This window comes from Eublepharis macularius, chromosome 4, assembly GCF_028583425.1.
Source record: "Eublepharis macularius isolate TG4126 chromosome 4, MPM_Emac_v1.0, whole genome shotgun sequence".
Taxonomy (NCBI): Eukaryota; Metazoa; Chordata; class Lepidosauria; order Squamata; family Eublepharidae; genus Eublepharis; species Eublepharis macularius.
The window spans coordinates 154,839,864-154,855,002 of NC_072793.1; the positions used below are offsets into that span (position 1 = coordinate 154,839,864).

A 15,139-nucleotide genomic window follows, 5' to 3' on the forward strand; every position below is an offset into this window, starting at 1 on the left:
TCTATTCTCCAACCTTTGTACTCTATCTGTAGGCTGCTGCGGATCCCCCGTATCCCCGGTAGTTGGAGGGGTTGGCGGGTGTTCCGTACTCAGCGTCTGTTGCCACGGCAGGGGTGCTTCCACCCCTTGTTCTTCCTGCGATCGCACCGCAAGTACACCTTTAGTTAATCCAGTGATTGCTGAAATTCCAGAATCAATGGCAATTGTCCTGCTTTGGAGCTGTGCCCAATGATGTTCTCCGACATCGGGTTCCCCCACCCTTGGGGTGACTTCGGCATAGTCCCAGCTTAGAGCCCCTCGCTGAGAGGTGTCCCCTTCTGCTTGTTCGGCCGTCCGATTCCAGAACAGCCACGGACGGCCCTCAGCTTGCTCCGGTATAGACCCCAGGCTACGCCGGCTATCCAACTGTATTTGGGTAAACATCGCGCTGATCCTCCGCTCCCTCGTCTCTCTGGGCCGGGCCCCCCACTGCGTCGGGGTCGGCACACTGAATAGTGGAATGGTTAACGTGCTGGGCCTCGTTCTCTCCGAACTGGGAGCGAGGGTGAAAATGGTTGTAACCGTGGATCCTTGTTCCCTTGGTACAACTTGGGAAGATTCCGAGCCTCGAGGACCGGGAGAGGCATACGGGTCGAACAAAGTGTCCCGGGGTGGGACAGCTTTGGAGTCCGTTTGATCCGGTTGAGGCATGGGAGAGGTGATTGGTAACAAAATGTCAGAACTGTGGCTAGATAAAATCCTTACTCCAGTCTGCCTTCTGCAATTAGACAAAAGTCCATTGTTTCCAAAAAGCATTTAATGAAGAAAAAGATTATTATAGTCCACTGGCCTGAATGCAATATCCAGGTTGGTACATATGCATTGTTACCAATGCCAGACAAAGTAAGAGATACATAGTTAATACCATAGCTGACCCATCCTCCCCCCATAGTTCTCAAAACATTCCCTTTGAAGCTGCGAAAGCGAAAGCTTCCCCAAGGCCGGTTCTTGATGGAACATCGGTAGCCAAAACAATGCAGGTCTGTGAGATAGCTGCCTGGGAACCTCTGCACCTGGGGAAGAAAGCACTGAACACTGAAAGGATTAAATATGGAGTCGGTTAAGCAAAAGTATACAAGAGAGCATTCGGATCCTGACACTTGATGGTCTCCCATCAGGCTCTACCATGCCGCTTTCCCTTCTGAGGCCTGCAGGTCATGCCTGAAACTGCTCTCTCTTTTTAACCTCCAGGCTGTGTGTAACAATTCCCTTGCATGCTCTTTTGTGCTGTTTTAGTTGATCTTTGAAAAAAGCTTTTAACAAACAGCTATTGTGTTTTTCGCTTTTGGCTACTTGCAACTAAAAGAATCCCTTTTTTAAAAATGCAACCTGTGCCCAAATCATGGAGATGGGGCTGGCTGGTGAGAAGGGAAGATGTTTCAGTGTGATCATTTTAGGTGGGGAGCCGTGTTGGTCTGCAGCAGAACAGCAGGACTGGAGTCCAGTGGCAACCAACAAGATTTTCAGGGGGTTTGAGCTTTCAAGAGCCCCAGCTCCCTTCTTCAGTAGGTGCAGATATGGTTCCAAATCCATATGTGATGCAAGGTTTTGGTATTAACCTATAAAGACTTATATGGACTGGGACCAGCGTATCTGTGGGACTGCCTCTCCCCGTATGTGCCCCAGAGGACACTCCAATCAGGGGATAAATAATTACTGGTGGTCCCTGCCCCCTTTTTGGTCCTGGCTCCAACCTGGTGGAACTCTCTAATGAGACCAGGGCTTGGCGGACTTACTATCCTTCCCCTGGGCCTGTAAGACAGAGATGTTCTGCTAGGCATATGGCTGAATAACAACAACAACATTCGATGTATATACTGCCCTTCAGGACAATTTAATGCCCACTCAGAGCGGTTTACCAAGTATGTCATCATTATCCCCACAACAAACACCCTGTGAGGTGGGTGGGGCTGAGAGAGCTCCCAAGAGATGTGAAGGTTACCCAGCTGGCTTCAAGCAGAGGAGTGGGGAATCAAACCAGGCTCTCCAGATTAGAGTCCCGTGCTCTTACTGAGCAATCCTAAGCAGATCTACTCAGAAGTAAGTTCCATTATATTCAGTGAGGCTTACTCCTGGGAAAGTGTCCTGAGGATTGCAACCTTAGTCTTAACCACACCACCAAACTGGCTGGAGGCTATGTTAGGCCTCCACTAGCCTAAATACAGAAGATTGGATCCCTCCCACTTAGAGGCATCCACCACCCAGTTTTTAAATGACACTTTAAGTGGCAGTTTGAGTGCCTCCGTTTAGCTGAGTGCTGCAATCTTGTATATCTTACATTATACTGTTCCGCTGTTGTAGTTTTTAATAGTTTTAAGATGTAAAGTTTCATAGGAATGTTTTTACTTGATGTAATCCGCCCCGAGCCTGCCTATGGCAGAGGGCGGATTAAAAGTCGAAAGTAATAAATAAGTAATTTCCCCCCCTGTATCCCCTTTTATTATTATTTTGTTTTTCAAAATAAAAATGTATTATACTCAAAAAAAGAATCCAACTTCAGACACATTTCATTTCAGATCTGGAAAAGACCGATAAAAGCAAGTATAATATCCTGGAAATCTTTAAAGTGTTACTGCGCCCGAGGCCCGCGTTTCAGCGTGACTCGGGATCGCGGCGTCCCTCTCCACCAGAGGGTTAAAGCGAGAGTTCCGCTGCCGCCACCAGAGGCCCCTCGATTTCGCTGGGAAAGGCGAAGAGGAAGTGGCTTCCTCTCTCCCTCTCTGTCAAGGAACATCCTGGACGCCGACGACGTCCTGCGCGCTGTTTTCTTTCCCGACGAAGCCGCGCCAGGGCGATCGCTGCGCGCTGGGCTCGTTTTGAGCCACGCCGACGCGGGAACGGAGCCCCGCGGGGTGCTGCGGCGAAGGCGGCCTTCGTGCAGCCGCCGGGGGAGCCGTCCCAGGGGGAAGCCTTGGGCGCCGCCGACCGAGGCGAGTCCCTTTGGCGCTCCGAAGAAGCGGGCAGCGATCGCGGCGTGGGACGAGGAGGAGACGGAGAGATGTTTGGCTAGAGCACGTGGAGGAGGTCTCGGGGTGGAACCGAGGGCGACTGAGCGCGGGCTCGACTCAAACCCGGCGTCGTGGAGCACGTCAGAGGCCGGCGCGGCTTTATTCCGGCGCAGTATTCAATGGATCGGAGCGCCCCGCTACAGATCTTAACGACTAACACGAGTTTATTCCAGAATTCGTAGACCAGACTTAAAGATCTGAAGAAGCTTCGCTACAGAAGTGCTACAGAACTGTTACTTTTTGCTGCAGCGGATGACCAAGGTTACTCCTCTGGAATTATTTTGAGGATTTAGTGTGTGCGTGAGTTTTAAATAACGAAGATTCTTATGGCATGGGATGGAATGAACGCAGGGCCGAAATTCTGGTGAGTCTGAGAGCAGAACCACAAGTGACAAAAGGCACAGATTGGACACTTGTCAGCTTCCCTCAAGTTTTGATGGGAAATGTAGGCAGCTTGGCGGAATGTTGGAGAAGTGACAGTTGAAAAGTCCATTGGACAGCAGTCAGAGAGCCAAGCTGCGAGACCAGGATGCCTACCTTTCCCATCAAAACTTGAGGGAAGCTGACAAGTGTCCAATCTGTGCCTTTTGTCACTTGTGGTTCTGCTCTGAGATTCCGCACACGTTGGATAATGCACTTCCAATCCTCTTTATAGATCATTTGGAACGGATTTTTGTGTGTGCAGAACAAAAAATCCACCTCAAACGATTGATAAAGTGCATTGAAATTGCATTATCCAACGTGTGCGGAATCAGCCACTGTGACGTTTCTGCCAAGGTAAAATGTGTTAGTCTCTAAGACACCACAGAACTCTCAGATGAGGCGCGCCTCCTTTGGGTGTCTTGTTTCCATGCTTTAGAACCACAAAAGAAGGACCAGCTAGTTCAGCCCTGCAAGCTGCTCACAGCTAGAGAAGAAAATGCTTAGGAGTCTGTTCCATAATGCAGACCGAGAAGAACGAATATAAATATTATGGGATTTTTTTTTTGCCTTTTCAGATGCTCTTGTTTTCCTGCCCCTCTGTTCTTCCCCCAGTCCCCTACATAAATATTGATTGCATTGACTTACACTGTGTAATCAGCCTTGAGTCTCAGTGAGAAAGGCAGATGACAAATAACATAAATAAAATAATAAGTAAATAAACCCAGCCTGGAACCTGATGCAGGTTCTCATGTCTTTTCTTTTCAAAACAGCCCATCTGTTCACAGCCTTGATTCCCCTTTTCGGTTTTTCTGGTGTTAAAAGGGCATCTAAATGTGCAGATCTTTGTACCGTTGGCATCAAGCCATTCTTGGTGGCAGAGCACACCTTTTGCACCCAGACAGTCCCAGGACCAATCCGTGGCATTTCCAGTTTATTAAGAGTAGGGCTAGGAGAACAGAAACCGGAGAGCGGCTGTCAAGGTAGATAGCATTGGGCTAGATGGGCTATTCCCTGCCCCGCCCCCCAAAAGGGCGCTTTCATATGCACCATCTTGCTAATATTGATAATCCGGTGAGTGACTAGGACAGTTGACATGATTTGCCCATGATTTGCCACCAATTGTTCGTGTTAAGGAACACTTCTGGCTCATTCAGCATATGTGACGCCTAATACAGTGCTCACGAGTTACTTGCAAAGGGGCCAGACTCCATGTGGGTCCCTGCTGGTCTGGAATGGCAGACAGTGATGGGCTGGCAGGGTCAGTGCAGGTGATCCAATCTGAAACAGCTACTATCTTTCAGCCTTAGCTTGCTTATCTGTAATACAGCAATAACAAAGTTGGCCTGCCTTACAAGGTTGTTGTAAGAATTAATGAGAAAATGGGCGAGAGGTGCTTTGAGCATTCTGGAAAACGTGTTGCTAAATGCTATGTATTTGCTTTCCTAACGGGTTCCTAAAACAATCTCAGTTGGGATTCTGTCTTCTCTTTTCAGCCAGTGAGCAGACAATGGAGGTGATTCCTCAGGAGCAAAGTCCTGAGCAGGTGGAACTACACAGGACAACAGCAGGAATACCCCAAAGAAATAGCTCCCCCTGTTCACAGGTAGGAGAAGCTTCTGAAAATCAGAAAGACTCAAAAACATTAAAGGATAAACACTTGGAATCCAGAAGACAGAAATCTACTCGTTCTAAAGGAGGCTCTGAAGAAACAGAACACCCAGTTCGGCGAAGAAAATGTATGTCCAATAAGCAGCATCCGTGTCCTGAATGTGGGAAGATCTTCAACCGGACCTCCTCCCTCAATGCCCATCGGAGAGTCCACACAGGCGAGAAGCCCTATAAGTGTGCTGAGTGTGGGAAGAGTTTCAGTAAGAGTTCACACCTCATTGCTCATCAGAGAATCCATACAGGTGAAAGACCCTACACTTGTGTGACTTGTGGGAAAAGTTTTAATCATTCCTCACATCTTATTATCCACCAGAGAACCCACACAGGGGAGAAACTCTATAAATGTCTGGAGTGTGGGAAAAACTTTCGGTACAGCTCTGATCTCATCAGGCACCAGATTGAGCATGAGGGAGAAAAACCCTACAAATGCCCTGACTGTGGGAAGTGCTTCAATCGGAGTTCAAACCTCCTTATACACCAGAGAATCCACACGGGAGAGAGACCCTATAAGTGTCTTGATTGTGGGAGAAGCTTCAGCTACAGCTCAGTTCTTATCAGGCATCGAAGAGTGCACACAACTGAGAAACCTTATAAATGCCCAGAGTGTGGGGAAGGTTTCCATGTGAACGCCAGTCTCATGACGCATCACAGAGTTCACACGGGAGAGAAACACTATTCATGCCCAGAGTGTGGGAAAAGTTTCAGATGGATCTCGCACCTTGCTAGGCATCGGAAGATTCATGCGGCAGAGAAGCCTGCATAAAGGCTACAAAAGCAGCTGCCTTATACTGGTCAGTATTGTCTACTTGGACTGGCAGTGAATCTCCAGGATATCAGGCAGAGGTTCTTCATCCAGGACTTGATCCTTTCAGCTGGAGATGGCCAGGAGTGGACTTGGGACCTTCTGCATGCAAAGCAAGAGCTCCACCACTGAGCCACAGCCCTTCTTTCTTGTGTATATGCAGAGGTTATGTTCAAGTACGTTAGTTCAAGTATGTTTGTATTTCTCTCTCCATTTCCCATTTTTTAAAACCGTGTACCTATTTTTAAATTGTAAGCTGCTTTGGGCAAGGACCTAATCATTTTATTCTTTTGTAAAGCAAAATATTTTAGGTATTAAACCAATAATAAACAAGTACATCCAGCAGCTGCCTTCTGATTTGTTTGGCAGGTGCATGTTTTTAATGTTTTCTACTTTGTATCTTGTATTTGGTACCTGCTTAAACCTAAGGGCCAGGGTGTGATATAAATTTCCTTTGAGAATGGCGCCGCCATCCATGTCTCATCATGAATAACAGTGCAATCCTAAGAAGAGCTATGCTGTACTAAGTCTCCTGAAGTGAATGAGCTTAGAAGGGACTGTCTATGCTTAGGATTTCACTGCCCGTATAGTCCATTCAGGTGCCTTTTGCCTTACTAAGGGATGAAGAGAGAGGGAGGAGGTTGCTATGCAGAGGCAGGTGACAGCAAATCACTTGTGTACATCTCTTGCCTTGAAAACACTATTGGGGGGGGGGCACCAAAAATAGGCTGTGACTTGACAGCACTTGACAACCCTTAGAGATTGAGCTTGCAGTTTTAAGAAAAAGCCTTTTCCTTTCACACTGTCTTCTGTTCTATAGCTTTCTCATCAGATCCTTATTTATCTCTTCCATGATGGTAACACTATCAGTCATAACCATCTCTCTGGAACATTTTTATCCTGCCATTATTTTCCCTCCTTCATTCTATCCTTGCAAGAACTTTGTGAGGTAGGTTATTTATTTATTTATTTAGATATTTTATACTCCACTTTCCTCTCCAATGGGGACTCAATGCAGCTTACATCGTCATTCTTCCTTGTGAGTTTATCCTCACAACAACAACCTTGTAGGGTAGCTTAGGTTGAGAAAATGACTGGCCCAAGTAAGCTTCCATATCACAGTGGAGGATTTGAACCTGGATCTCCTAGCTCCTGGTCTGACACCACTAAAGCACTTCTGGTAGGTTGGGCTGAGAGAGAGTGACTAGCCGAAGGACACTGAGCAACTTCCACAGCAACTTTCATTTGAACCAAGGTCTCCAGATCCTAACTGAATACTAACTACCATACAGCACTGGTTCATCAGTATATAAGTGCTGTAGCATAGTGGTTATGTGGTTGGGTTGCACATTGGCACTCTGGTGGTTTGAATCCCACTACTGCCATGAGCTCAGCAGGTGGCCTTGGATAAACTACTCCTCTTAGCTGCAGCTCTCCAGCTGTACCGTGAAGATGATGATAATAATAACACAGATTTTGTCTACTGCTCTGAGTGGGACACTAATCTGCCTAGAAGAGCCGTATATAAACACTGCTGTTTTTGAATTATTAATTGCGCCTCCATGAATGGAAAGAATTTGTCCCAGACCTTTGATTCAGGATCAGAGATGGATTCTACTAAGGAATCATATAGAAAGAGTCTAAGCAGTTTTAAGCCTCCAAGGCAGGGCTGCAGCTGGTAGGACTCGTTAACATCCCAAATCCAGTCCCTGTTTCTGTCAGCTTTTAAAAAGGGCTTTTGGTAGCAATGCAGAAACCTTTGCCTAAGAACCTGAGGAGGAGCTGGCTGTTAGAACAGACAGTCTCGACTGAGATCGCGCAGTAAGGCAGCTTTATCCTGGCACAAGAAGAATCCTGAGTCTAGCCTGCACTGTAATGCTCAATAACTTTCCCACCACTATCTTTTCAAAGAAACTGAAATGTTTCAGGGACAAAATTGGGTGATAGAGTGGAAGAGAAAAACTGAATAATAGCATTACAGTAATATAGGAAGTAGCCTTACACCCCAATGATTGGTCCACGGATCTCAGTGTTGTCTCCTCTGACTGACAGCAGCTCTCCAGTATCTTTCCCAACATCTGCTAATAAAGATTGGTTAAGAGGAGATGCCAGGAAATGAACCCAGGACTTGTGCAGGCAAAGCAAGTGCTCTTCCACCGAGCCATGCCATTTTCCTAAGAACAAAGAGCTAGAATGTGTTATATATAGAATGTGCCATTGAAATTCACAAACATAAGCACAATTTCAGTAGGAAAGAAGAGACTTTAAGAATGAATAGAGCATGGTTGCCCGTCCTGAAAAACACCAGGCTAACAAAACACTCTATACCCGACAATAGCCCTGCAGAGAAGATTAGCACATCAAGCACCAATCCATATGCAAAAGAACCTCCTCAGGATACAGTGAAGCCTCCCTCCATTAGCATTCCACACCCTGGGAAACTTACAGGATGACTTAGCCCAACCCCACCCCTCCTGAGTAGATATAAATGACCTGCCAACATCTTTTCCACACTGTGACACTGAGAGATCTCTCTTTTGGTGCTACACCTCTGAAGATGCCAGCCACAGCTGCTGGCGAAACGTCAAGAACTACAATGCCAAGACCACGGCTATACAGCCTGGAAAATCCACAACAACCATAGAATGTGTTACTTCAAATGCGGGAATCACACTTTCCAAAACTTCCCAGGCCATATAAACTCCCCGCAAGTAGAAAATTAGCATTCCTGCCAACAAGCTAGAGGAGCCTTATCTCCTTGCTGTGCTAGTTTTAAAAAAAACCTCTCAAGTAGTCATTTTTATATGGGGGATCATAAGAAAATGCCTTTCCAATGTACAGGCTAAAGTGCGACAGGTACAGTTTACCCTGAGGATTTTATCATCTTGTTCTGCTGCATAGAGGAAGGGCTATGGCTCAGTGGGAGAACATCTGCCTGGCATGCAGAAAGTCCTAAATTCAGTCCTGTCATTTCCAGTTAACAGCTAGTTGGTGATGTGAAAGACCCCTGCCTGAGACCCGGGAGAGTGGCTGCTCCTCTGACCTTGATGGACCAACAGTCTTATTCAGTGTAAGATAGTAGTGATTCCGCACATGTTGGATAATGCACTTCCAATCCTCTTTATAGATCATTTGGAATGGATTTTTTTGTGTGCGGAACAAAAAATCCACCTCAAACTATTGATAAAGTGCACTGAAAGTGCATTATCCAATGTGTGCGGAATCAGCATCTTCTTACGTGTGGGCCTCTGCATTATTCCTAGCTTGATGGGCTGAGGATCAAGGACGGGGTTGGCAGCGGCGCAGAAATGCTTTAAAGGGACTTGCGGAGAGGGAGAGCAGGCAGCACTCCTAATGCATGCCTCCCTTTTAGTCCGCGCCGCTTTAATTCGGGTGCCTTCCTGTTTGGACGAGGTTTTCCTCGAGCCGCGCCAGTAGAGGGCTCTGCTCGCCGCGTGCAAGCTCCTCCTCGCTTTGCTGAAAAGAGCGAGAAGGGCGAACTTCCTGCAGTAACGTGGGGCTGCCGCCATCAAAACCGCGGCTTGCATCGGACAGACTTGGAGGTCAGCTGCCGCCGTGCCCGACCGGAGGGAAGACTACCCGAGGCGGAAGGCAGACTCTCAGCGAGAACTTCTCAGCCTTGCCAGGATCTGCGGCGAGAAGGCAGGAGAGACCCTTCTTGCAGCCCTACTGCAGTCGTTTCCAGGTGGGAGCTGCCCTCGGATGAATTTGTGCATTTGGCCAGGTTACCGTTGCCTGGGTTGGGATGTGCTTGTGCGGGAAAACTGCACTTGGATACAATTAATATCTCTTGTATGAAGCATGTAGAGGGGTTTTTAATGGCACAAAAATCAACTGGCATGCCAACTCCTTCCTCACCGGAGAGGCTTTGGATTTATTCTTTCAGCCCAAATAAGACTTCGGTCAGGCGTGTTGGATTGCTGGCCTTGGTATGATTTTTTTCAGGTCTGCATCAGGTACGAGGCAAAAGCACTCCAAATGCTAGCAGAGTTACAAGATACTGCCTGGTTTTCTCAGTGGTTTGCATTGAAATGAGAGCCACGGTCCGTGGTCCCATGGGTTCCCAGGTGTTTGCAAGAAACGTGGAGCAATTCACAGTGGGCACATGTTATAGCTTTCCTGGTGTATTCATTACTTGTTCCTGAACGTTTAGGGATGGGTACCTCTACTTTTCATGTGTCTCTCAGCAAATGCTGACCAAACATATTTGTAATGCTGCAAAACAGTTCCAAAGCTCAATCCAGATGTTGCAAACCAGAGTTTGTTTGCAACAAGGAACAAATTGGATTAATTGCTGGCCTTGCATAGCTCTTTGTTCTCCTTTTTAAAGTGCCAGGATTGAAGACAGGAATCTTTAACGAAATTGTCTAGTCTAAATTAACAAATCAGCCCCAGTGTAAGAACCAGTATGGTATAGTGATGACTAGGGAGACCTGAGTTCAAATCCTTACCCATGTTCCCCAAAAGGCTTGTGTCACTATGCCTTGTTTGAGGTAGTGGTTAAGAGCGGCAGGGCTCTAACCAGGTTTGATTCCCCGTTCCTCCACTTGTAGCCAGTTGGGTGACCTTGGGTCAGTCACAGCTTCTTGGAGCTCTCTCAGCCCCACCCACCTCACGGTGATTGTCGTGAGGATAATAACAGACTTTGTAAACTGCTTGGAGTGGCCGTTAAGTTTTCCTGAAGGGCGGTATATAAATCGAATGTTGTTGTTGGTGGTTGTGAGTTTATAGTAGCAGATAGAGAGGTATAGGAAGTGATAGTAAAGCTGTTGATCTGTTTTCCATATCATGCCCTTTAAAGGTAGAAAATCAAACTGGTCCATTTTTATTTTTCTGTCACCTCCAAGGATTAGTGGCTGCTTAATCCAAGGAATATGCTTCAAGAGAGGTTGATGGCGAGAAACCATTGAACCAGGACAACCAGATTTCTAAAACTGAAGACAACCCAAGCCCAGAATGTGTATGTAAGGAAATGGGTCATTCACAGCTTCTAGCTCTCTCAGCCCCACCCTCCTCACAGGGTGTTTGTTGTTGTGGGGATAATAATGGTATACTTTGTAAACCACTCTGAGTGGGTGTTAAGTCATCCTGAAGGGCAGTATATAAATCGAATGTTATTATTGTTATTATTAAATCTTCAGGCTTGTTTCCATCTGCTGCTTGTTGGGCTAACCACAGAAAGCCAGTTGGCTGCTGCTGCGGGGAACGCTCTGGGCTTTTCCTCTTTGCTCTAGCAGTAAACAAAGCTTATCAGCTAGAAAAGGCTGAATAATCTTGTCTCTTACTGTCCATCTTTTTTTCTTCTGTATGGTGTAGTGGTTAGAGTGTCCGAGTAGGAACTGAGAGACTTGAGTTCGAATGCCCACACTGCCAGGAGGCTCCTCAGGTAACCTTTGGACCAGTCAGATATTTTCAACCTGACCCACCTTGCGAAGGTTGTGAAAATAAATAGGGAAGGGAGAAACACATCTGCCACTCTGAGTTCTTTGGAAGAAAGGTGGGATTTAAAAAAAATTTACTTCATTTATACACAGCATTTCTTCCTAATGGGAAAACAAAGTAGCTTGCATCCTCCTCTTCTCCTCCATTTTATCCTCACAACAACCCTGTAAGGAGGGTTGTGAGGAAGGTGAGCTATAAATCATGTAAATAAATGTGACTGGCCCAAGGTCACCCAGCAAGTTTCCAGGGCAAACTGGAGATTTGAACCTGCATCTCCCAGATAGTCTGATCCTCTAACTACTACAACCACTATACAAATTTACCACCTAAGAAGATTCACAGAAAGGGCTGCGTTTCATGTGAACAACATTTCCAGTCTGAGAAAGCTCCCGCAGTGTCCACTGACTGCATTAAATGACAGAGACAAATCTGCAGGGATTAGAGCCACATAGTCTAGTGGTTAGAATGTCAGGGTAGGATCTGAGAGACCTGAGTTTGAGTCTCCACTGTGCCATGGAGGCTTGCTAGTTGACTTTGGGCCAAGCACACACTCTCCATTCTTGTGAGGATAAAATGCAAGAGGGGAGGTAGTAAGTCACGTTGGGTCCTCATCAGGGAGGAAAGCTCATTATGAATGACTGAATGAAGGCTAGAAGAATGGGACTTAATGGGATTTCATGATGCAATGCTCTTATATTTTATTCATTCATTTATTTGCATGATTTATAGCCCACCTTTCTGCTCTCAACAGGGCCACCAAGATGGCTATATATGTTCACACGTGTTAACCTGGCTTCAGTGATAACTCAAGACTTAGTCTGTATACGTTTACTCATGTTATTTGTTTCTCCCCTGCCTAACTGTTTGGCTCTATAGGGGCAGCCTGAGGAGGGGGAACTGAAAGACACAGAATGTTTCTAGTCCTGAGTTCTGTTTGTCTCAACAGGTGATGAGATGGCAACCAAAGAACAGACACCTACGAAAGGAGGTCCAGAGCAAGTTGAAACTGACCCATTGTCAGCAGGGAAGTCTGCAGAGAGAATTTCTCCCATCTTCAAACAGGAAAGCGATGACGAGATCCAGGATTTGTCAGAGAGGCAAAGAGCAGCCATCTCAGCCAAAATCCAAGGCAAAGGTACCCACTGCAAGGACGACCGGTTAAAAAATCTGGACCAGATTGTTATCCAGCAGCTGATCCACATTGGAGAAAGTGAGATTGTGCGCAGGAAGCAGGAGGAAGACTTCCATCAGGGTTCTGACCTCGTAAAGTTTCCGGTTGTCCATTTGGGAGAGAAACCTTACCTGTGTATTGTCTGTGAAAAAACCTTCCGCAACCATTCAGGCCTCATGGTGCATCAGAGGATCCACACAGGTGAGAAGCCCTACAAGTGCCCTGATTGTGAGAAGAGCTTCAACCAGCGATCGCACCTGACCTCTCACTGGGGGACCCATACAGGAGAAAAGCCCTTTAAATGTTTTGATTGTGGAAAAAGCTTCAGCTACAACTCCGGGCTCATAATACACCAGCGAATCCACACTGGAGAGAAACCATACAGCTGCTCCAACTGTGAGAAGAGCTTCAGTCAGAAATCACACCTGCTTTCTCATCAGCGGACCCATGTGGGAGAGAAATCCTTCAAATGCCCTGACTGTGGAAAGAGCTTCAGCTACAACTCAGGTCTTGTGATCCACCAGCGAATCCACACTGGGGAAAAGCCCTACATGTGCTCAGACTGTGGAAAGAGCTTCAATCAGAGGTCACACCTCATTTCACACCAAGGCATTCACACAGGACAGAAACCGTATTCATGTAAGGACTGTGGGAAGAGCTTTAGCTTCAACTCTGGGCTAGTTATACACCAGCGGCTTCACACTGGGGAGAAACCTTATAAGTGCCCCAACTGTGGGAAAAGTTTCAACCAGAAATCGCACCTCATTTCACACCAGAGAGTGCATGCTGGAAAGAAGCCTTGACTTGGGAAGGAACTGATTTCTATTAAAAGAAGCATTATTCTGCTTCTTGAGATGTAAAACATTGGTCTTGAGCTTGTTAGCTTAGAAGGAATAGTCCTTTGCTGGTGTTGCCACATCAGTGGTGCTTCATGGTAATGGGTTTATATTAGAACTGGAGTCTGGACTTGTTTGCATGTACATTCTGAACATTTCATGCATAAAGGAGGGCAACATGCAACAACATTGTACACCCCCCCCCAACAAAAACACATTTGGCTGGCAATCTGAGGATGAAACAAGAATGAGAACAAAATAACCCTCAGTGTTAAAGCAATGTACATTTTCTGTGTAAAAGGAACAAACACAAAGCTAATGATCAACAGCTATGAAAATTCAAACATCTCCTGTTAAAATATATTAAAATTTCAGGGTATCCTTCGGGGTATCTGCCCTGAGCCCATCTGTGGGGAGGACGGGGTATAAATCAAATAAATAAATAAGTTGGTACAGAATTTATGTAATTCAAGAAATACAGTCAGATGAGTATATTATAAGTTATTAATATATAGCAATCTGTTTTTACTGTTGTTGGTTTTTAAAGTTGTAGTCTTTCCAATGCATTTGTAGACAATTGGCATATATACAGCAGTACATATGTTAAAGTACTGTCATCCTGAAGTTAAATCCCTGGCAAATGAACATTGATCAGACAGACAGTGGTTCAATCAAAAGCCTTAAATATCTTGATCGATCAATACAAAAGAAAATAATTCTTTTATTCCATCCTTTTTGTCTGTTCAGCTTTGCCTTTGAGCGGTCATGTATTCATAATACCAAATAGTTGCTTTTCTGTGCCTCTTGCTGGCTAGAAGAGTTACAGGGATCAGTATTCTCATACTTGCCACATCCTTGGGTTTTCATCGTTTTTCCTTTCTACTGTTGCAAATTGGCTTGGATGCAAGCTGGTGGCAATATCCATGTGCAAATGAACTGTTGTTGATCCAGTAACATAAGCAGAGCTTTCACCATTGCCTCAGATATGGTCCCTTTCTTACAGGGGGCCTCTCATGTTGCCAGTGTCTTGCATCTTAAGTCATTGTGTGGTAAGATGCTTGTGTAAACCTGTGCAAAATCAGAAGTTGTGTGTCTGGTAAAGCACACAATTGCTTGTTGATGTTAAGCCAGGCAGGCCTTGGAGGATGTTCTCTGGCTCTTGTTGTATTGTCGAAGGCTTTCACGGCCGGAGAACGATGGTTGTTGTGGGTTTTCCGGGCTGTATTGCCGTGGTGTTGGCATTGTAGTTCCTGACGTTTCGCCAGCAGCTGTGGCTGGCATCTTCAGAGGTGTAGCACCAAAAGACAGAGATCTCTCAGTGTCACAGTCAACTTCTGTGGCTCTTCTCAATGACCGTTTAATGTTTAAGAGGTACCCTGCCAAACACATTCTGTGAATGGAAAGAAGCTGTGAGTGGACTTCTGAGCATCTTTATGTCAGTTTTAGGAGCCAATCCAATGGAAGTATGGGAAGAAAATGGCAAAACGCCTGGGTGACAGCTTTGGCGACTTTGGCCACACACGTGCCTGGAACGACTTAATCCATGATTATAACTAATGAAAGAAAGGATTTAAGCAAAGCCCTGTTTATGCGCAGGCAAAAATTCACATTCGAAAGATGTCAGAATAGACTCTCTCAGTGATTGCTCTTAAGTTCTCAACTTTGGCAAATTAACTTTGATTTAAACTGACCTGTTCCATAGAGATTGTGCCAGTGCCACACAACAGCC

General features: G+C 45.9%; 2 protein-coding genes across 4 annotated transcripts; both read left to right on the forward strand.

The window, feature by feature from the left end:
- The first annotated feature begins 2,807 nt into the window (after nt 1-2,807).
- Nucleotides 2,808-6,268, forward strand: LOC129328804 (zinc finger protein 239-like). Of its 3 annotated transcripts, none has more exons than XM_054978087.1 (2): nt 2,808-3,411; nt 4,964-6,268. In XM_054978087.1, exon 2 carries the CDS (start codon nt 4,978-4,980, stop codon nt 5,899-5,901), a length of 924 nt encoding a protein of 307 aa, XP_054834062.1. In that variant the 5' UTR covers nt 2,808-3,411; nt 4,964-4,977; the 3' UTR covers nt 5,902-6,268. The 3 variants fall into 3 exon arrangements, with proteins under 3 accessions (XP_054834062.1, XP_054834064.1, XP_054834065.1); XM_054978089.1 differs by having other exon boundaries at nt 2,808-3,308; XM_054978090.1 differs by having other exon boundaries at nt 2,808-3,308; nt 4,968-6,268.
- A 3,205-nt stretch (nt 6,269-9,473) lies between these two features.
- On the forward strand, nt 9,474-14,139 carry LOC129328803 (zinc finger protein 239-like). Its single transcript, XM_054978086.1, has 2 exons — nt 9,474-9,646; nt 12,350-14,139. The coding sequence occupies exon 2, from the start codon at nt 12,358-12,360 to the stop codon at nt 13,375-13,377; it is 1,020 nt and encodes a 339-aa protein (XP_054834061.1). The 5' UTR covers nt 9,474-9,646; nt 12,350-12,357; the 3' UTR covers nt 13,378-14,139.
- The last annotated feature ends 1,000 nt before the right edge of the window (nt 14,140-15,139 follow it).